General features: G+C 35.5%; 1 protein-coding gene across 2 annotated transcripts; it reads right to left on the bottom strand.

Moving 5' to 3' along the window:
• Positions 1-1049: 1049 nt before the first annotated feature.
• On the bottom strand, positions 1050-6905 carry LOC122059997 (receptor-like serine/threonine-protein kinase SD1-8). Of its 2 annotated transcripts, XM_042623116.1 has the most exons (7): positions 5433-6905; positions 3121-3285; positions 2832-3025; positions 2513-2720; positions 2141-2378; positions 1891-2041; positions 1050-1769 (listed from the first exon to the last, which is right to left on the bottom strand). In XM_042623116.1, exons 1-7 carry the CDS (start codon positions 6712-6714, stop codon positions 1464-1466), a joined length of 2544 nt encoding a protein of 847 aa, XP_042479050.1. In that variant the 5' UTR covers positions 6715-6905; the 3' UTR covers positions 1050-1463. The 2 variants fall into 2 exon arrangements, with proteins under 2 accessions (XP_042479050.1, XP_042479051.1); XM_042623117.1 differs by lacking the exons at positions 2141-2378; positions 2832-3025; positions 3121-3285; positions 5433-6905 and having other exon boundaries at positions 2513-2649.
• Between the last annotated feature and the right edge of the window lie 15667 nt (positions 6906-22572).

Raw genomic sequence — 22572 nt, 5'->3', positions numbered from 1 at the left:
ATTTGATGGAAGAAACACTTTAAATTTATAATTAAATCATGGTTTATCATTGTATGGGAAAGATAACTAATATTGAAACCAATGGATAATAAATTATTAAGAAAATAACTAATATTGAAATCACAAAATGAACTAATTCATTTAACTATCCAACTAGTTTTGCATAGTGAACAAAGAAATCAATGGAAGCATTATTGCAATTTATAAATCAATTTATCTATTTATAACCTAATATTCAATGATTTGTAACAATTTCCCTTACAATAAAAGTTTTTCTCATTAATATCGTAAAAAATGGATAGTCAATTCACTAATTTATGATCTCATAATCATTTATTTTTTTATCGATTTCAATTGGCTCGGTTTGCCAACATACCTCAGTCCCAAATCAATCCAATAAGAATCGGTTTGGTTCAGTTTGGGTTTTATCGATCAATTTCGATTGGCTTTATCGGTTCGGGCTAGGTTTTGACACCCTTACTTAGGAAGTCTGTGATTATGAGTTTGACTCCTCTTATTTTTTTGGGGTCATTTGTAAGTGGGTATTTAGTACTTTTTATTGCTTTTAATGAAAGTTGAATGATTTTCATTCAAGTTTAGTATGACCCAATCAATGTGATTGTAAAATCAATATGAACCTGCGGGAGGACTCATCGGGCAGAAAACCTGAATACCATATAAAAAAAGAAGAATCAAAGCATGATTTACAATCTATCTACAGTCGAGCTGATCATAGGCCACTTATATAAAAGCGTGGTTCTACGATCAGATTTTCATGCTTCGTAAAAGCATTCTACCATATGCACTCGTCCGGAACCGTCATTCACACGAGGAGACTACTTGGGTAATATTAAAAAATATTGAATATCATTGGTTTGTGACTTCACAAATATAATATACCATTTTAATAATAAAAAAAAAAAAAAAAAAAAAAAAAAAAAAAACCAACCCAATGCACGAAGCTCCCACTACTGGGAGGTCAATATACCATTTTAATATGTTATCTAATACTCATATACATGCAATTAATAATCATCCAAATAGGTTGCTTACACATAAAGGGATAACAAATATTTTCATTTCATCTCGAGAATATTTTATCAAAAAAATTTGAGCTATTAAGGTAACAAGTTCGTTATAATGAATACAAATGACTCTTGTCATGAAAGAAAGACAATTTAACATAGAGATCATCCCAACTCTCAATTGCAGACAATGCACATAAAAAAAATATACACTTCTCCACACTTCTATTTCTTTTTGCCAATCCTGAATCTATAGGGAATAAGGTAATCTATGCTTCTTAATCACTCACTCTCTAACTGACGCATCAGCAACTTTGTTGAAATTGTGAACTTCTCCCAATTCTTCAATATATACAGTTTATGCCTTCGAATCTCTGACTTGGGATAAGTAACAAGTTTGATTTTGAGATAGATAAGAACACTAACTTCTGTAAACTGTCATCTGCTTTCTATAACTGTAATCGTCATTTGGTTTACAGTACATGACTCTAGCTTAGAAGATTCATCTGTATCCAAAGGACTCCTTTCGCCGCCAAAGCCAGGGCGTTTCGGTTGAGGCATTGTCACAGTTTCACTACTCAACATCAAAACCACAGATGACATAGTTGGCCTTTCTTCTGGGCGTTCTTGCACACACAAGAGGCCAACCTGTATACATCTCAATACTTCACCTGTGGAACATGAATCCTTCATTGATTCATCCATCAGTTCCAAGCCTCTGCCTTCTCTCCATAGTTTCCATGCCTAAAATATTTCAACCGTATTATTTTGGTTATAGAAAAAGAGGGAAAAACAAAAATACTATTCCATCACAGTTAATGATTCAGTTTAAAGAAACAGAAAGACAATCATCTTTTCTACTTACATATGAAAGAAGATTGAGCTCGCAGTTAACATAATAAAATCCTCTGTTCTTCTTGCCACTTACAATCTCCAACACCAGAACGCCGAAGCTGAAAACATCAGATTTCACCGAGAAGACTCCGTCCATTGCATATTCAGGCGACATGTAACCACTGCAAGGAATTATTGAAGAAAATTTTTAATGAGTTAATGATATTGGATTATTACCATGCGATGCATGTATTCATTATTGTATGTTTTCAAGCACTTACTATGTTCCTACTACTCTCCTTGTATTTGCTTCAGTTTCATCCCCTCCAAAAATTCTTGCCATTCCAAAGTCTGAAATTTTGGGTTTCATCTTACCATCCAGTAGAACATTGCTTGCTTTGAGATCCCTATGGATAATTCTAAATCTGGAGTCTTGGTGAAGATAGAGAATCCCTCTAGCAATTCCCCCGATAATTTGGAAGCGATTTGGCCAATCCAGGGATGAAGATTTTCCATCGTCTATAAAGAAGCAATTTTTTCTTGAGGACATTGGCTTTAATTTTTTATTTTAGTGTTTATCAAAATAAAACAGAAAGGCATCAACATGGTGAACATTAGCTAGGTGAACATGAGAAATATTGAGAGGGACTAACCAAAAAGCAGAGAATCCAAGCTTCTATTTTGCATGTACTCATAGATCAACATTCTCTCTTCACCATCAATACAAGAACCTAGAAGCCGAACAAGATTCCTGTGTTGAAGTTTTGCAATTAGCATAACCTCATTCTTGAATTCTTCTACTCCTTGCCCTGAATTCTTTGACAGCCTCTTCACAGCTATGTCCTGCCCCTCCAACATACCCTATTGATTATCAACCAAAAGCCACTAAAGTCAACCTTCTGAACTCATTCATCTGTTGCTCAAGTCATTCTAGTGTGGCACAAAGATGTTAACTCAAATACAAAACTTTACCTTATAAACAGTACCAAAACCACCTTTTCCAAGCTTGTTTGTTTCGGAGAAGTTATCTGTCGCAATTGCAATAGTAGAAAAATCGAATAGAGGCAACTCTATGTCGTCTTTGTTATATTCACCTGAGTAGTAGTCTCTCCCACTTGATAGAACTAAGTCAAGCAATTGTTTGCTTTGGTTTTTCTCCCTAGAAACTGTCATAGAAAGAGTATAATGGAAATGTAAGAAGAGTATAGGGGAAGTGCAACTTTTCAATATCATTTTGCAGGATAAGGAATCATGTTTGTACCTCTTTGCTCTGTCTTCCTACTCAACACAGCTCGATCTGTCTTTCTCTTCCATAGGAAACAGCCACTGAATGCCAATAGAAGGACACTCACACAGACCGCGACACTAAGTCCAACTGTTAATCGCTTCCTTTTGCTCGATTGGGTACCTGAGTCTTGGCTATTTGCTGTAGATGATTAAAAGGAAAAACATTAATGAGTGTGAAGGTAAGCAAAAAACAACTATAGTGTTATATTAGATACTCCTGGTGTTAAAAATGTTCAGGTGTCAAATTTAATTAGTTCTTTTTAGGGTGCTTCTGTTTTTGTTGGTTTATAAAAGTGTTTCCTCTTTCTCCCTCCCTCACCTTCAAGCAAATAATCAAATTTAGGGAAAAATAATTTACAAATGTATGCCCTGTACTTCATGCATGACCCATGTATATCGAACTACCTTACTACAAACAAAGGAGTTGGAAAAATCCCAAATCCGCTAACTTTGGGACCTTAGATGACTTCATATATCAAATGAGCCTCTCCACCTAAAAGCTCAGGATCTAGATCCTCTCCAACCTCTCCAGCCCCTCCAGCACACATCTGACATATGGGGTGACATGCACACACACCCCAAGGCCCTCCCAGCCATCGCATGCATGCTGGAGGGGCTTTTGGGTTGGATACTTCAACATGACATTAACTAGATCATCAATCCCAACACTTCAACTAAGCTCTTTTATTTATTTATTTATTTTGAGCTAATGAGGAACCCCTTGAACCTGCCCAGTTTACGGTTTAAGCCCAAGGGTAAACATTAGTATATGATCAAAGGAAGTGTTGAGAATAATCCCACATAGCCTAACTTTGGGACAGATGACTTCATATACCAATTGGGCCTCTCCGCCCAAAGGTGCAAACTTTGGGCTCAACACACATCTGACGGCTAGAAAAATCTGGGCACACACCCCAAGGTTCTCCGAACTGTTGGATGTGGACTGATACCCCAGCGGATGGACATGCTCCGAATCCTTAAACTTTTTGAGTTATAAACTTCAACAAAAGATGTTAACAACTAATTGAAACTGTATTACTGCACCACTAGAAATGAATGACAGAATGCGTTGTCCAATTAGAATCTCTAGGCAAACACATATATTAAAAATCCACCGAAAGTCGTATATAATATAAAAAAAAAAAAGTCCACCGAAAGGCATATATAATATGAACCAAATGGGATTCTTTTTTGGTAAAGAACCAAATGGGATTTAAGTCCATACAGTCATATATGATAATAATATCAACCAAATGTGGGGTGTATGAATATTTCAGTTGCAATGAACCCATATAATTGAATAACTTTTAGTCCATCTGTTCCAATCAAAGAAAAATAATAAAAATATAGGAGAATGTTTCTTGCCCGGGGATGTAGCCCACTAACACCCCTCTCTCTTTCTCTCTCTTCCCCATGAAATGACCATTTTGCCCTATATTAATTGAACCAATAAGGAAGCCCTCATTGGCTCTCACTTGCCCACATAGCCTCTGCCAAGACATGCATGTGGGAAGCCCACAAATTGGTGTTATACTATTTAGGAAACCATGCGTATGTGCACAGGGCGTGTGCAATCCGATCCGATTCGGATTGGCATCGGCACCGATAACTAAATCTTTGATGCCCACTCGGCCCGGTGGGTCTCATGGTGGGGCTCTGATGATCGTTCCCCTACTTCCCCCGGCATCATCAAAGTCCGTTAAGTGTCGGACACCAAACTTTTTTAAGTAGTTGACTTAACAAACGTGCTTCACATGGCCGATAGGGACACAAGACCTACTGGGACATTCCTGGGTGTGATATCCACGCGCACATGTACGTCACTCTGCAGCTTGCTCCGATAAAAAATTGGAGGGCCCTAAGAGGTCAAATATTCTTATGCGGGACCCACAACTCCTCCCCATTTCCCACGACACAATTGGTCTTGGCCAGATCCTCTCCTTCGACCATGACCAATAATCTCACACCATCCATTGGATGTGAGATCTACATCCAAAGATGGCCCCCACAGTTGCAGGAGGTCAAGGCCAGGAGAAGATGTGGGGGTTTCACTCTCGACCGGAGTCAAAAACGTCGGCGACTTTTTGATTTCCGTCAACTACATTTTAGACTATTGATAATATTTGCCACGTGGCAAGGAGACTACAGAATCGTTAACTCCACCAGAGCCGGCCGAGTCGACTCAGTTAACGATGGAGTTGAGCCCCAAATCAAATCCCCACCCTCCACCATGTAAAGAAAGAAAGCTTCTGTTTCCTAAACTAATATTAATTGAATTGAGCGTACCTAACTCGGAAGCCGCCAGCCGGAGGTAGAGATCTTGGCCGCCGGCGGAATAAACCCGGAGATCGATAAGCTCACCAGTCCAGTATAAGCAACCACTCCCTCCACCCGTCACTTTTGAGTTCGCATAAGCCGTACACGAACAGTTCCTCCGGCAAGCCACTTCACATTCTTGAAGATTCATACTCTCATTCACAAACGCCATGGAAGTGTCTGGGAGCTTCATACCCTGCAACTTCAAAAACCCATCATCTCCCTTCCGGCAATCAAACTGTGTTTTACGAACACACCCACCAGACCCATTTCTCATTACCCAGCTCTGATTATCCCTCGGTTTGAAGCCTCTCGGGCACTTGCAGAAAGCACTGGCGTCGCATATACCATAAGCCCCACACACACTGTAATAGTCGCATTGATCCTTGGGAGCAAACCAGTAACGATTCCAGCTTACACTTTTGTCGTCGTTGAGCCATGTATATCTCTCAAGAAGACCAAATGGATTCATCAACAACCTCGAAAGCACAGAATCGTTCTCCACTGAAAACGAGTAATACAACTCGTCTGAATTTGAGGTGAAGCTGTAGTTCATAATGTTATCGGATTTCATTTCTGGGACCGCACTGAACTGTAATCCATTCCAATGTCCGCTCCTGTACTCTATAGCCATTCCCTTCCAGATAAACGGCTGTGGGGATCCACGACTATCTACCCCAAACTTATAGATCCCAGTGGAAGGATCACTTTCGCTCTTCCACGACGTCAGAACCCGATCCAAACCGGTTCTCAAGTTCCACCCCAATTTCATTCCTGGCAATAAAGTATGAATTGGGTAATCGAAGCTCTGCCACAGAGAATTCTTGGGATCTTCGTCCTTTCCTTCCCTGATAACCAGATTCCCCGAGTCTAAGATTTGAGCAACTGGGTTCTCTGCCTTGGACGATTTCGTAGACCAAACCAGAGTTTGGGATTGATTTAAGAGGACGAGATTCCCATCTTTGGAAAGCTTTAGAACACCAGATGAATCTGTAATGGGATCGTCTCTGTTTGCAATCCAAACAATAGTTTGGTCACGAATCTTCTTGTACCATATCCCCAAGTATCTGTTGTTGGAATTGGTGGGACTGAAGAATCCTAATTCGAAAGTTCCACCGGAAGAAACGAGACTTTGCCCATCTCTGATTGATTGATTCAGAGTTAAGATATCCCCTGCAAATGCAATTGAACTTTGGGAAGAAAAGGCAAGTAATGCGAGGCAGGAGACAATGAAAAGATGCAAGCCCTGCATCTCTATTCCCTTTAGAGAAAGGAAATGGTGGGTGATGGTCTAATGGGTATAGGTATGTATCGATCTTCCTGTCTGATATTAAGTCTAAAACTTTCTTAACAAAAGCTTAAATAAAGTTTCTAAGTAGAGTAAGAGAATTTGGAAGATACTAGGAAATCAGAAGGCGGTGACAGAGAAGGGGGGAAGGGGCTGAGCTTTATCGAGTGGAGAGTCAAGTCTGCGACTCTGCCTTTTGTATTCAGCCTCGTGGTGCACATGTAATGGGCAGTGTTCATTGTGTTAGCCTGCCTTTGGGCTCCGGTAGGGCCAATGAATTTGAGTCCGGTGAACTGACTTGGATTGCAGATAGTCCACCCGTAAGCATGGATTTTTGGTACGTATCGGTATTGATATCGGTATTGGTATTGGCATATCGATCTGATATTAATCTAAATCAGATCGGATCGGTGTGTATAGATTGGTTTTGCTCTTGCTTTTTGAATAGTACATTTTTTTTACTGTTTTACCCCTATAACGATATGGATAATTGATTCGAATCGATCAAAGATTGGGGATCGATCTCAACCAATGCTGATCCAATATGATCGATACTTAAAACCATGCCTGTAAGTCCTTGGACAATTCTAGATCTTTTGCTTTAAAAAATTATTTTAGATTTTTTTTTTTTTTTTTTTAAGGTGAGAAGCATGGTCCCTCTGCATGCCTGGGGCCAATGGAAGCATCGAAGGAAATATCATAGGGGAAGCATTTTGTATGTTTTTTTGAGGTTGGGGTGGTCATTTTCACACCCATGTGGCACTAGAACCACATTGCACCACAAAATAACATTTTCTTTTTCTTTTAGGGCAAATGATTTTTGGGTGGGGCATAGGGGTCATGCTATGTCTTGGCGTGACCCTTGTGTCTCACCCAACAAACTTCGTTCCTTAATAATTTATTTCTTTTTAAAATAGTGTTTGATCCAAATGAGATATTTTAAGTACGTCAATCGGTCACTTCAGTTTAATTTTGACCGGGTTGAATTGGCTTTCATCTATTACTAGGTTAATCCAGAACCAAACAACTAAGGAAATTAGGTTTTGATCAGTTTCATTTTTCAGTTTCTTATTGGTTTGTAATTGAACTACTACTAACGGATTCTATCTGGTCCAATTTCGAATTTTCACATGTATACGAAAGTAACCGATTGGAAAATTCTTGTTTGTTTGGGTTTTTTTGGTTCCGTTTTAAGTTACTATTGATGTGGCCTTGATTTTTTTATCAGGTTGGATTTGTTTTTTCCGATTTTGATAAATGCATTCGTTAGTTTGGTTTGATTTTGATTTCTATTGGTCCATAAAACCTCAATCCAAAATTGAACCAATAAAGATTCGTTTCGGTCAAAGCTGAATCGATTGATTTTCCATGAGTCCAACCGATTCGGTCATCTGATTCGGGCTGAACTTTGACACCGTCAATGCTGTCAAGGCTATAAATTCTAGAAAAATCTATATCATAAATCAAAAACTCATGAGTGACATTTCCATTATTAAATGTTAGGCTAGATACATGATAAGTGCGTGGATTTTATGTTTTTTTTTTTGAAAACCGGAAGTAGGATATAGCACTTCTAGTGTTTGACTTAATAATAAATACTAAATATAACTATCAAATCATAGTTTCTTGTTTTTTTTGGGAAAAAGGTGGGCATGCTAGCGGTATACCCTTGTCTAGGGGTGTCAGTCGGTGGGTCAATCGGTCTCGATTGGGTTTAGTGGGCATATGTTCTCAGATGATGACCTACCTATTTAAAGAATGAATCGATCCCAATTGGGGGTGTGGTTGAGTTTCAGGCTTTAATCGGGCTTCTCCTAATTGAACTAATCGGACTATAATCGGGTCTTAAATTGGATAATATACCAATAAAGTTTTAAACGGACTTTACTTTTCTTAGACTTTAAGATACTTTAATTTATTTTGTTAAATCATCAATAACTTTAAAAATATATTACACTTAATTACAGTCAATAATTGGTAAAATATACCCTATTCTATCTTAAGAAAATCAAAATACCTATATAAACGGTCGGGCTAAACGTGTAGGTCTGAGTTGGACTTGTAAATGAGTCAGACCGGTCGAGAGGCACATCGGGCTTACCCCTTGCACCGTGTACTACCTATTTATAAACAGGCTAATCCAAGTCGGACCATAAACACATCAGACTCAATTGAACCTATCGATGCGGGCTTAGAATTGACATCCCTACCCTCGTCTATATCTCTTTCTTCCTTCATTTGGTTTTCCTCTTTTCCTTAAAAAAGCCTCTTCTACCTCGCTTGATACATTCTTCTCATTGATTGAGACACTTAACACTAAAAGAACCGGCAGCCCGCCTAACCTCCTCTCTTCCTTTAATTTTTTTGTTTATTTGCTTTTATCATTCCTATTGAGTGCCCATAAGCTAGATGGCAGATTAAGAGATATTGGGGGGGAAAAGTCAAACAAGCGACCTTTCCTTAAAACTTAGACCAAAACTTTATTGCAATTGATAGCCACCATCAAACCAAGATGCACTTTCCCATTTAATCATATTCATGATAAAGTTTTTTCATCTAAATAAATTTAACTATATATTACTTTAATCATGAATTCAAATCCTTTGTGATGAGTCGTGTGACAATGAGGATTTGGTTAAAAGTGTCCTAACATGCTTTCTAATCATTGGGTTTCCACGGCCGCTCACTGTATTATCGTAAAGGATTTTGTACTTTAATCATTCTTTCATAGATTAATTTGATTTTTGTGCATTAATCATAGTTATTCCCATAGATTGATTTTCTTTACTGCATTCTCTCAATCTAGGGTAGAGATAGCTTCGATCTAATGTACTGGGCCACTGGTTTCCCCCAGGAACCATGCGTATCTATGGGGGCGTGTCCACTGACGGCCTATAATTTAGTGGAGTGGGTGGGTTAGGGCCAGCGCAATCTAGGTTGACACCTCTATTATATCATCCATTGTTCTTGGATTTTATGTTTCTCATTAAAAATAAAAAAATAAAGATTTCTTTTTGTCAGAAATCGTTACTTTATTCAATAATAAACAGGTGGAGAGAAGCTCCAACTTCTAACTTGAGAATAACACATCATAATGTACAAGGAATGAGGGAGGACAGGCCCACCAAATAGCCAATAAATTAAGCTCGGATGCTCCAGCGGCAAGAAATGGGCCTTTTGGGAATATTGAAAAAGAAAACAGATACAAAAGTAGCTAACTAGTAAATGGGAAAAAGAATGCTCCCCCATCATGCAGGCACACATAGGGTATTAACAAGGGTTGGAGAATCATTTTGTCCCCTTATGTGTTGGACGCATAAATTGTAGAGCATTCATTTTCCTTAGTAAATTAATGTATGACATCAGGTATGAATTTTGCGGCCCAATCCAAAGAACCAGCAGTTTTATTGAGAAAAGCCATTTGTGTATAGTAGTCTAAGAAGTTGACCATGTGTGGAAGTTGAAGAGTCCGGAACAAGTCTTTGTACAAAAAAACATTCTTGTACAATGTTTGATCCATACATGGAATAAACTCAATCTCTCTCTTCTTACAATAGGCTTTCACGTTGAGTAGATTTCAAATGTGGGTCAGACACCGTATGAAAATGGTTCTTGTATGAAGACCTGATTTAAACTCGAAATTGAATGCTCTTGGCAAAGAGGAGGGCATCACGAATGGCTTCTGCTTCCATTGAAGAGGCTGAAAAGCCACAACTTGACTTACACTTAACAACAACAAAAACTGCATGAGTGATGTCTAACGATCACACCTCTACCACCTTGAAAATCTTTGGGAGACCATGCTCCGTCGGCGAAGATGGTGACAAACTCTGGGGAAAAAGTTGGGAAAGTAAAGAATAGAAACGGAGAAGGTTTTAGGACTTGTAAAGATCTACAACGCCATAAAATGAGCTTGACTTTTGGAATTATTTTAAGATTCTAAAGCTTGGTCCAAGAGAAATCCTATGAGGGTGTTCTTTGATTGGGCTTCCCTTGACTTTAGTTGGCAAATCTCTATGATATGTTGATGGAACAAAGAAGTTAATTACCTTCCTTTGTGAAAGCCCAAATCTAACCATCTTGTTTATATTCAACGGATAGTGGCATTTGTAAGATGGCTTCCACCTCCATATTGGAGAAAAGAGAATGTAAGTTAGCTATCTTCCATTGATTTAAACTGTGGCTGATAAGGTCATCTACCGTTAACCCCAAAAATAAAAAATAAAAAATAAAAAATAAAAAATAAAAGAAAAGAAAAGAAAAATTAAGGTCAAGCCCACGGTTTTTTCTGTTTTTGCTTTTTGTTTTCTTTTTTTTTTTTTTTTTTCTGGAAAGAAAAATGTAATTAGATAAAATTGTATGGATTTGGCTCCACTACCTCTCGGTGGTGCGCCGCCAATATGATGGCATTGGATGGATGACACGTCGTGATCTCCAGATCTAAGGGAACGGAGCTGGAAAGATGTAGATATTTGGGTGAAGTTAAGGGTGTTAATAAGTTCGATTTCGGTGTATACGATTTGGTTCAATTCGGTTCAGTTCACATTTATTTGGCTGAAACCAAAATCGAACAATTTACTAAATGGTTTCGGTTTCACGATTTTAAACGGTTTTGATTGCGGTTTAATCCATACGACTTTTAAACGGTTAGCAATCCATTTGCTAGTTTATTCGTATGCTTACTGAAATTTGCTTTTGTTGATAAACGTTTTAATCTTGTATCAAATTAAATGAGGCATTAAACAACCAAGGATTTAACTACATAACTACATAATATGAATAAATTGTTGAATAGACTGTTGGATAACCTCTATGGTCCTTAATTCTTCCCTAACTTAATCCATCATGTTTTGTTAAAATAACCAAATAATGAAGCAAAAGAAAATATTACATGGAGAAAATGAAATACGAACAAAGCTGTTAATAAACACAACTTATCATTCTATTATAAAGGTAAATAGCATGAGGCATTGAAAACACATTAGTTAACCCCTCATTCTATTAAATCGCTATGTGGGTTAAACGGGTCGATTTTGACGGTGTAAACAATTTAGTTTTCACTGTTAAAACGAACCAACCCGTTTAGCTAACTGATCTTAAACTTAAAATCAGAATCGAACCATTTACTAAACAGTTTAACGATTTTAGTGTAAACGGCTCAGTTCATTTTTGGTAAATGGTTCCGGTTTTAAATTCACATCCTTAGTTGAAGGTGAGAAACACAGGAGATTGGGCTCAACCAAAGGGAAAAACCCTCTTCCCTCTTCGTGTCTCTTTAAGATCTTTGGCACCGGCATTGACACCCAAGAATGTGGCAAGTACCAAATCCGCCTGGGAGATCGGTGAGGGTGTGCAAACTTTATTCCTACAATACTTAAGGAGAGATTATTGGGCTAGTTAATATTCTCTAGCCTTCTTAACATGGTACAACGTGTTTTAAAGCCTTGAAGCCCATGGGCCAAAGAGGACAATATTGTGCAAGATTAATGGCGTCGGGGAGTTACAAATGGTATCAAAGCAGACCCCGAAAGTGTGTGGGGCCATAGTGGGGATGCTCTGCCGAAAGGTGGAAGTTGTGACACCAAAAAATATGACAAGTATCAGACCTGCTTGGGAGATCGGTGAAGTATCCCCACCAAGAATACGACAAATACTAGGAGGTTTGGGAGATAGGTGAGGGTGTGTAGACTTTAGTCCCACATCACCTAGGGAGAGATTACTGAGCTAATTAATAACATCTAGCCTTCTTAACATGGCACAATGTTTTTTAAAGCCTTGAGGCCCATGGGCCAAAGAGAAAAATATTGTTTAAGGTTAATGAGGCCGGGGTGTTATAATCGGCATGGCCATTGCTCATACCATCCTCACCCAAGACCTCTTCGGTATCGACAATGTCGGCATAGCATATGAACATAGAAAGGTTACAATAGAGAAAACCCATATTGTAGCGTTGCTACCTGCATCTGTGAGCTAAAGCCTTCTAGTAAAGTCTTGGGTTTCCACCATATCGGCTACACACCCCTGAGCTAAAAGCCTTCTAATACCGTGAAGTGAGAAACAAATATTGCTGTGATCTTTCTTGTCTCTTGACTGAGCCAAGCGTACACTCCACCCCTATTCTCATGTCTTATAATACTTCAGTAAATATTCCTTCTGTTCTTTTGATTTATTTTCGTTCTTTTCTATTATATCTGTTGTTCATTTGCTGGCAGTATGGTATATGGTCTCTGGCTCACTAGGCTATGGTGGTATGCCTACCTCCTGTCATATATCTATTCTAATTTATGTGTTCTCCGTTATGCAGTGGTTTTCGTTAATTTAGGATGAATATCGTTGTTTGATTGGATGCTTTGAATAGGTTTTCTTCTCTCTATTTTTTATTCTTCGTGAAATTTCATGTTAGGTTTTATTTTACTCTTGCGTTCATCTGGTTCATGACTTGGATAGCATTTACATTTTCGTAGTCATTACATTTGTAGCTTAGATAACATTATGTGTTTAGATCCTGATTTTTATCATTTATTGCATTAGGAAATTTTTGCTTTTCTTGAATCAATTATCTTAGTTTTTTACATAATTCTTATGAATGGTTGAGTTTTCTTGTTTTATTTATCCAACTTTCTGTAATGATAGCATCCTAGTGCTTCTGTAATTTTTGATATCTCGTGATTGTTTATGCATTGCATTTTTTGATAAGTTCTTATTATGTGCAGATTGTATCATGCACATCTTACTAGAAGGCTTTAGTGATTATAAAAATGTCATTCATGTATGATTGTCAAAGTTTTGTTTTTCCCAATCATATTAATCTGATTATATGTTCTTTAAGAATTTTCTGATTTTTCTCATATTATGCTTTTTCGCTTTTTTTTTTTTTCGTATTTGCATGTATTTAATTAAAATCCTAGTTTTTTTTTTTATGTTTTATTTTTTTTTTTGGATATTTTAATATTCCAGGTCTATGTGCAAACTCTGGCAGAACCTGATTACAATAATCACGTTCATCAAATTACATTGATTCAATCAATTTGAAGCAAAATAGTGTTATCATCACAAGTGACGGAACCAATTTGTACTATTTAAACTATAATGCACGTGATGATGATGAGTAAATAGTGAAACTAGACAACCTATTTCTCTGTGGTGATGGTTCTAAAGTGAAGGTGATGGGTTCTTGCAATGGATTACTACCGCTAGATTTATAATCACCACTTGATGAGAAGGAGATAGATTCAAACTCACTAAAGTATTCAACAATCATATCTTATGAAATCTGTCAACTAGATAGCATAGGAGGTTACCGGACTCACCCCTTGAATTTCATCGGCATGGTATGAACACTGCTTTGGTTCATGATCCAACAATTGAAAAGTGCAACATTATTAGGTTTTCTCTATAAGATTATGAAAACCATTGTATACATTTTTTAGAGTACTGGTCTACAATATCGGAATCGATGCTAAAGAGAGACGAATTGAAGATATCCATGTATGTTTACTTGAGTAAAAAAAGCCAGCGGTACTTTAGGAATTTTTTTATTTTTTCTAAATTTCCGTATTTCTACTTTTTTTTTCCGTATTCGCATGCATTTAATTAAAATCCTTTTTTTTTTTAATGTTGTATTTATTCTTATATTGATATTTTTCTAATAGACAGACATCTAATGTATTTGTTTTATTTTTTATTTTTTTATTTTTATGTGTTTATTTTGAATCTTAGGGTAATATGTAGTGCAAGAGGTATTTGCATCATTTTAATCATAACAATTCATAGTGAATTTTATGTTAATTATTTTGGTTGTTTTTATATTGGTACATATTAACCATTCTGCTTTTCGTTATTCAAAGTTTTTTTTTTTCTTCGATTAGTGAACCAATTATAGTATCACGGAAGCAACAAGAAAGAAAAAGGTTGGGGCAATGCAGAACCTACCTAAAGGTATCGTTATTAATATTCTTTCGAGACTCAATGTCAAGTCCTTCATTTGCTTCAGATGCGTTTACAAACCCTATTGTAGGATTCTTACTAATCCAATTATTTTTTAGATATATTTCAAAATGACTAACTAGTTTTTTAACGTTACAGGTCTGTGTGCAGGCACTGACAGAACCAGATTACTGATCTCACGTCATCAAATTACATTTGAGTCAATCAGTTTGGAGAAAAGCTATCTCATCATCACAAGTGATGGAACTAATTTTAACGCTTTAAACTATGATGTACGTGATGATGAGGAGGAAGTAGTGAAACCTGACAACCCATTTCTCCATGGTGATGGGTTGTTTCAATTGATTACTACCAGTTGATTTATAATCACCACTTGAAAAGGAGATGGATTCAAAATCACCAAAGTATTCAACAATCACATTTTTATGGAATCTGTCGACTATGGAGCATAGGAGGTTACCGGAATTACCCTTTGAATTTCATCGGCATGGTGTGAATACTGCCTTGGTTCATGATTCAAAAATTCGAAACTACAAGGTGATTAGGTTTTCTCTATCTTTTGACAATGATCATGAAAACCATCATATATCTTTTCATAGTTTTGGTCTACATTGTCGGAATTGATGATTCATGGAGACATAAGTGGTCCTTTAGAAATTTTTTGATTTTTCCTGATTTTCTGTAATTTTGCCTTTTTTTTTTTTTTTCGTATTTACATGCATTTAATTGGAGACCTAGTTTTTTAATTTTAAATGTTGTATTTCTTATTATGTTGATATTTTCCAATAGATAGACTTTTGATGTGTTTGCTTTGATTTTTTTTTTTTTTTTTTTTTTTGTGATTTTTATATCTTTTGTAGCTTAGGGTAATATGTAGTGCTACAAGTATTTGCATAATTTTAATCACAATAATTAACAGTGAATTTCATGTTACTTATTTTGGTTGTTTGTGATGTTGGTATATATTAACCATTTTGTTTTTTGTTATTTAGGGTTTTTTTTTTCTTCGATTAGTGAACCAACTATAGTATCAGGGAGGAGGCATGAAAGAAAAAGGGTAGGGGCAATGCAGAACCTACCTGAAGAAATCGTCATTAACATTCTTTTGAGACTCAACGTAAAGTCCTTAATTCGTTTCAAGTGCGTTTACAAACTCTATTGTAGGCTTGTTAGTAACCCAATTGTTTTTTGGACATATTTTAAGATGGCCAACAAGTATTTTAACATTCTAGGTCTGTGTGCAAGCATTGACAGAACCTAATTACTGATCTTATATTCATCAAATTACATTTGGGTTAGTCAATTTGTACTCTTTAAACTATGATGTACATGATGATGAGAGGAAGTAGTGAAACTTGACAACCCATTTCTCTCCTTGCAGTGGATTACTACCTATTGATTTGTAATCACCACTTAAAAAGGAGATAGATTCAAATTCACCAAATTATTCAACAATCACATTTTATGGAATCCGTTGACTAGGGTGCATAGGAGGTTACCGGAGCTACCCCTTGAATTTTGTCGGCATGGTATGAACACTGCCTTGGTTCATGATCTAACAGTTGAAATTGCAAGGTTATTAGGTTTTCTCTATAAGGTTTGACAATGATTATGAAAATTATTGTATACCTTTTGGGAGTACTGGTCTACACTGTCGGAATTGATGATTAATGGAGACATTTTGAAGATTCCCATGAATGTTTACTTGAATAAAAAAAACGATCAGTACGTTAGGAATTTTCTGATTTTTCCTGATTATCTGTTTTTTTTTTTTTTTTTGCATGCATTTAATTAAAATCATATATATATATATTTTTTTAAATTCTTATAAATGTCGTATTTCTTCTTATGTTGATATTTTCCAATAGATACACATCTTATGTGTTTCTTTTTTTTTTTTTTTTATGCTTTATTTTGAATCTTAGTGTAATATGTAACACTAGAGGTATTTGCATCATTTTAATCATAATAATTAACATTGTATTTCATGTTAATTATTTTGGTTGTTTTGATGCTGGTATGTATTAATCATTTTGTTCTTAGTTTTTTTTTTTCCTAATAGTGAACCAGCTACAGTATCAGGAATGCAGCAATAAAGGAAAAAGGCTGTTGCACTGCGGAAACTACCTGATGATATCGTCATTAACATTTTTTTGAGACTCAACGTCACGTCCTTAATTCGCTTCAAGTGCATTTGCAAACCCTGTTATAGGTTTATTACTAATCCAATTGTTTTTTGGATATATTTCAAGATGACCAATTAGGTTTTTTAACATTGCAGGTATGAATGCAAGCATTGACAAAACCTGATTACTGATCTCACGTTCATCAAATTACATTTGAGTTAATCAATTTCGAGCAAAACTAGTGTTATCATCACAAGTGATAGAGCCTATTTGTACTCTTTAAACTATGATGTACATGATGATGAGGAGGAAGTAATGAAACTCAACAATCCATTTCTCCGTGTTGATGTTAGCAAAATCAAGGTGATGGGTCATTGCAGTGGATTACTATAGGTTGATTTATAATCATCATTTGAAAAGAAGGAAACAGATTCGAACTCACCAAAATATTCAACAATCACATTTTCATGTAATACATCAACTAGGAGCATAGGAGATTACTGGAGTTAACCCTTGAATTTCGTCGGCATGCTATGAACACTGCCTTGGTTTATGATCCAACAATTGGAAATTATAAAGTTATTAGGTTTGTTTATATGATTTTGAATATAATTATGAAAACCATTGTACAATGTCTGAATCGATCTACATTGTCTGAATCGATGATAAATGGAGATGTATTGAAGATACCCATGTATGTATACTTTCGAAAAAAAAATCCAGATGTACTTTAGAAACTTTTTATTTTTCCTGAATTTCTACTTCTTTTTTATTTTTTATTTTTTGTATTTGCATGCATTTAATTAAAATTCTAGGTTTTTTTTTTTTTTTTTTTTGTGATTTTTATGCATGTATTTTGAATCTTAGGGTAATATGTAGTGCAAGAGGTATTTGCATCATTTTAATCATAATAATTAACAGTGAATTTCATGTTAATTATTTTGGTTGTTTGTGATGTTGGTATACATTAACCATTTTGTTTTTCGTTATTTAGGATTTTTTTTTTCAATTAGTGAACTAGCTACAGTATTAGGGAGAACGCAAAAAGAAAAAGGGTTGGGGCAATGCAGAGCCTACCTGAAGAAATCGTCATTAACATTCTTTCGAGACTCAACGTAAAGTCCTTAATTCGATTCAGGTGCGTTTGCAAACCCTATTGTAGGCTTGTTACAAATCCAATTATTTTTTTGGACATATTTCAAGATGACCAACTAGGTTTTTAATGTTCCAGGTCTGTGTGTAAGCATTGGCAGAACCTGATTACAGATCTCACATTCATCAAATTACATTTGAGTCAATCAATTTCAAGCAAAACTAGTGATATCGTCACAAGTGACGGAACCAATTTGTACTCTTTAAACTATGATGTACGTGATAATGAGGAGGAAGTAGTGAAACTTGGACAACCCATTTCTCCGTGGTGATGTTAACAAAATCAAGGTGATGGGTCTTTGCAGTGGATTACTACCAGTTGATTTGTAATCACCACTTGAAAATAAGGAGATTAATTCAAATTCACCAAATTATTCAACAATCGCATTGTTATGGAATCCATCGACTATGGAGCATTGGAGGTTACCGGAGCTACCCCTTGAATTTCGTCGGTGTGAACACTACCTTGGTTCATGATCTAACAGTTGGAAATTACAAGGTTCTTAGGTTTTCTCTATATTATTTTGACAATGATTATGAAAATCGTTGTATACCTTTTGGGAGTGCTGGTCTACGCTATCGGAATTGATGATTAATGGAGACGTTTTTAGGATTCTCATGGATGTTTATTTGAGTAAAAAATGCTATCAATACTTTAGGAATTTTCTGATTTTTCCTGATTTTCTGCATTTCTATTTTTTTTCTTATTTGCATGCATTTAATTAAAATCATAATTTATTTATTTTTATTATTTTTATATTTAATGTTGTATTCCTTCTTATGTTGATATTTTCCAATAGATACAAATCTTATGTGTTTGTTTTGATTTTTTTGATTTTTTTATGGTTTATTTTGAATCAGGGTAATATCTAATGCTAGAGGTACTTGCATCATTTTAATTAAATAATTTTGGTTGTTTTGATGTTATTAACCATTTTGTTTTTTCATTATTCAGTGTTTTTTTCTTCTTCGATTAGTGAACCAACTATAGTATTAGGGAGGCAACAAGAAAGAAAAATGGTTGGGGCAATGCAGAAACTACCTAAAGATATCGTTATTAATATTCTCTTGAGACTCAATGTTAAGTCCTTCATTTGCTTCAGGTGTGTTTGCAAACCTTATTGTATGCTTGTTTTTAATCCAATTGTTTTTTAGATATATTTCAAGATGACCAACTAGGTTTTTAATGTTCCAAGTTTGTGTGCAAGCACTGGCAGAACCAGATTACTGATCCCACGTTCATCAAATTACATTTGAGTCAATCAGTTTAGAGAAAAGCTATGTTATCATCACGTCTGACGGAACCAATTTGTATTTTTTAAACTATGATGTACTTGATGATGAGGAGGAAGTAGTGAAACTTGACAATCCATTTCTCCATGGTAATGTGTTTTTGCAATTGATTACTACCAATTGATTTATAATCACCAAGTGATGAAAAGGAGATGGATTCGATAGAGCCAAAGTATTCAACAATCACATTTTTATGGAATCTGTCGACTACGGAGCATAGGAGATTACCTGAATTACCCTTTGAATTTCATCGGCATGGTGTGAACACTGCCTTGGATCATGATTCAACAATTTGAAAGTACAAGGTAATTAGACTTTTTCTATATTTTGATAATGATTATGAAAACCATCGTATACCTTTTGGGAGTTTTGATCTACACTATCGGAATTGATGATTCATGGAGACATACGCGGTCCTTTAGGAATTTAATGATTTTTCCTGATTTTCTATATTTTTGATTTTTTTTCTTGTATTTGCATGCATTTAATTAGAGTCCTAGTTTTTTTATTTTACATGTTGTATTTTTTATTTTGTTGATATTTTCCAATAGATAGACATCTGATGTGTTTGTTTTGATTATTATTATTATTTTTTTTATGCATTTTGCATCTTAGCGTAATATATAGTGCTACAGGTATTAGCATCATTTTAATTATAATAATTAAAAGTAAATTTCATGTTGATTATTTGGTTGTTTGTGATGTTGTTGTCGTAACCTGGCAGTCACTGAGAGGGGGGTGAATCAGTGAGTCCAATTTTGATTCTCAAAACCTGTTCGATATCTGACACGACAAACCCTGATACACCTATCCCTGCACTTATCCCTATTCGCACACAGTCGTATGTACACTCACTCTTATGGGTACTTCCAAGTGTGTACACTCATTCCACATTCCACGCACTTCAATATAAAATACAAACAACAAGCGCTCACAACACAGGGTTTTTATGAGGTTTGATAATTTATCTACATCCCCGGAGTAGTACCTATAAAGGCTTCATACCTACTCAATACACTACTTTTGATTGCACCTACAGTTGGGAGCATTCACACCCAATTTTTTCAAACTAAAGCTGAGATGGCACTTGAAATACCGATACAATGTGTAGCACCCACTCCCAGTCCTTAGCACCCACTAAGCACTTAATAAAGAATATAATAAATTGGGACTTATATCAATACCTATAGTCAAGTCCTGCCTAGCATATACATCCATAACTCAAAAGCATGCTCACAATTCATCCACAACTAACCTAACATGTATACAATTCATTCACAACTAACCCTAGCATACATACATATGACTTTACATGCATATAATGTAAATACAATGTTAGGGAATCTCACAATCTGTTGCTTGTGATGACTTAGAACCTGCACTGATAAGTTTGGTGCTCACACCTTCTCTCTCCTTGGTTTCTTGCTTTTCAAAGCAACAACAAGCAAACCCATCATTGCTTTCTTCTCTTCCTCTTTGGCTTTGAGTTAATGCATCATCAACACATCTCAACCATCTCTTCTACCTCTTTTAATGGACTAAGAACAACTATCATCAAGCATTCATGCTCATTCAAAAACCAAACAAAGGGGAAGCTTCTCTTGCCAAAACCACACCCTTCCTTCACTCAAAATGGTTTTTTCTTGTTCCATTATGTAGATCTCAAAAAAACAAAGAGACAACAACTTGGATGGAGTCATTTGCAATTAGGGTAAAAAAGTTATGACCATTTGAAGTTGGGCCAACCGGAACAGTGGGTTCTTGCAGTGGATTACTACTGGTTGATTTTTAATCACCACTTGAAAGAAGGAGATAGATTCAAACTCACCATAATATTCAAAAATCATATTTTTATGACATCCGTCGACTAGGGAGCATAGAAGGTTGCCGGAGTTACCCCTTGAATTTTGTCGGCATGGTGTGAACACTGCCTTGGTTTATGATCCAACAATTGGAAATTACAAAGGTATTAAGTTTTCTTTATATGATTTTGACAATGATTATGAAAACCATTGTATACCTCGGTGGGAGTACTGGTCTACATTGTCTGAATCGATAATAAATTGAGACGTATTGACGATAACCATGTATGTTTACTTGAGTAAAAAAAAGCCAGCGGTACTTTAGGACATTTTGATTTTTCCTTAATTTCTGTATTTCTGCTTCTTTTTTTTCTTTTTTTTTTTTAAATGTTGTATTTCTTGTTATGTTGATATTTTCCAATAGACAGACATCTGATGTGTTTGTTTTGATTTTTTTTTTTATGCATTTATTTTTTATCTTAGGGTAATGTAGTGCAAAATGTATTTGCATCATTTTAATCATAATAGTTAACAGTGAATTTCTTGTTAATTATTTTGGTTTTTTTGATGTTGATATATTTTAACCATTTTGTTTTTCGTTATTCACTGTTTTTTTTTTCTTCGATTAGTGAACCAGCTATAGTATCAAGGAGGCAACAATAAAGAAAAAAGGTTGGGGCAATTCAGAATCTACCTAAAGATATCGTTATTAATATTCTTTCGAGACTCAATCTCAAGTACTTCATTTGCTTCAGGTGTGTTTGTAAACCCTATTATAGGCTTGTTACTAATCCAATTGTTTTTTAGATATATTTCAAGATGACCAACTATTTTAACGTTCCAGGTCAATGTGCAAGGACTGGCAGAACCAGATTACTGATCTCATGTTGATCAAATTACATTTGAGTCAATCAGTTTGGAAAAAACCTATGTTATCATCACATGTGACGGAACCAATTTGTAATCTTTAAACTATGATGTACGTGATGATGGAGAGGAAGTAATGAAACTTGACAACCCATTTCTCCGTGGTGATGGGTTCTTGCGATTGATTACTATCACTTGATTTATAATCATCACTTGATAAAAATGAGATGAATTCGAAATCACCAAAGTTTTCAACAATCATGTTTTTATAGAATCTGTTGACTATGGAGCATAAGAGGTTACCGAAATTACCTTTTGAATTTCATCAGCATAGTGTGAACACTGCCTTGGATCATGATTCAATAATTCAAAAGTACAAGGTAATTAGCTTTTCTCTATATTTTGACAATGATTATGAAAACCATCTTATACCTTTTGGGAGTTTTGGTCTTTAATTCATAGAGACATAAGCAGTCCTTTAAGAATTTTGATTTTTCCTGATTTTCTGTATTTTTTTTTTTTTTCATATTTGAATGCATTTAATTAAAGTCCTATTTTTTTTATTTTAAATGTTGTGTTTCTTATTATGTTGATATTTTCCAATAGATAGACATTTGATGTGTTTGTTTTGAATT

The sequence above is a fragment of the Macadamia integrifolia genome, chromosome 13, assembly GCF_013358625.1.
Source record: "Macadamia integrifolia cultivar HAES 741 chromosome 13, SCU_Mint_v3, whole genome shotgun sequence".
NCBI classification, from domain to species: domain Eukaryota; kingdom Viridiplantae; phylum Streptophyta; class Magnoliopsida; order Proteales; family Proteaceae; genus Macadamia; species Macadamia integrifolia.
This window is presented reverse-complemented; position numbering and strand designations above follow the sequence as displayed.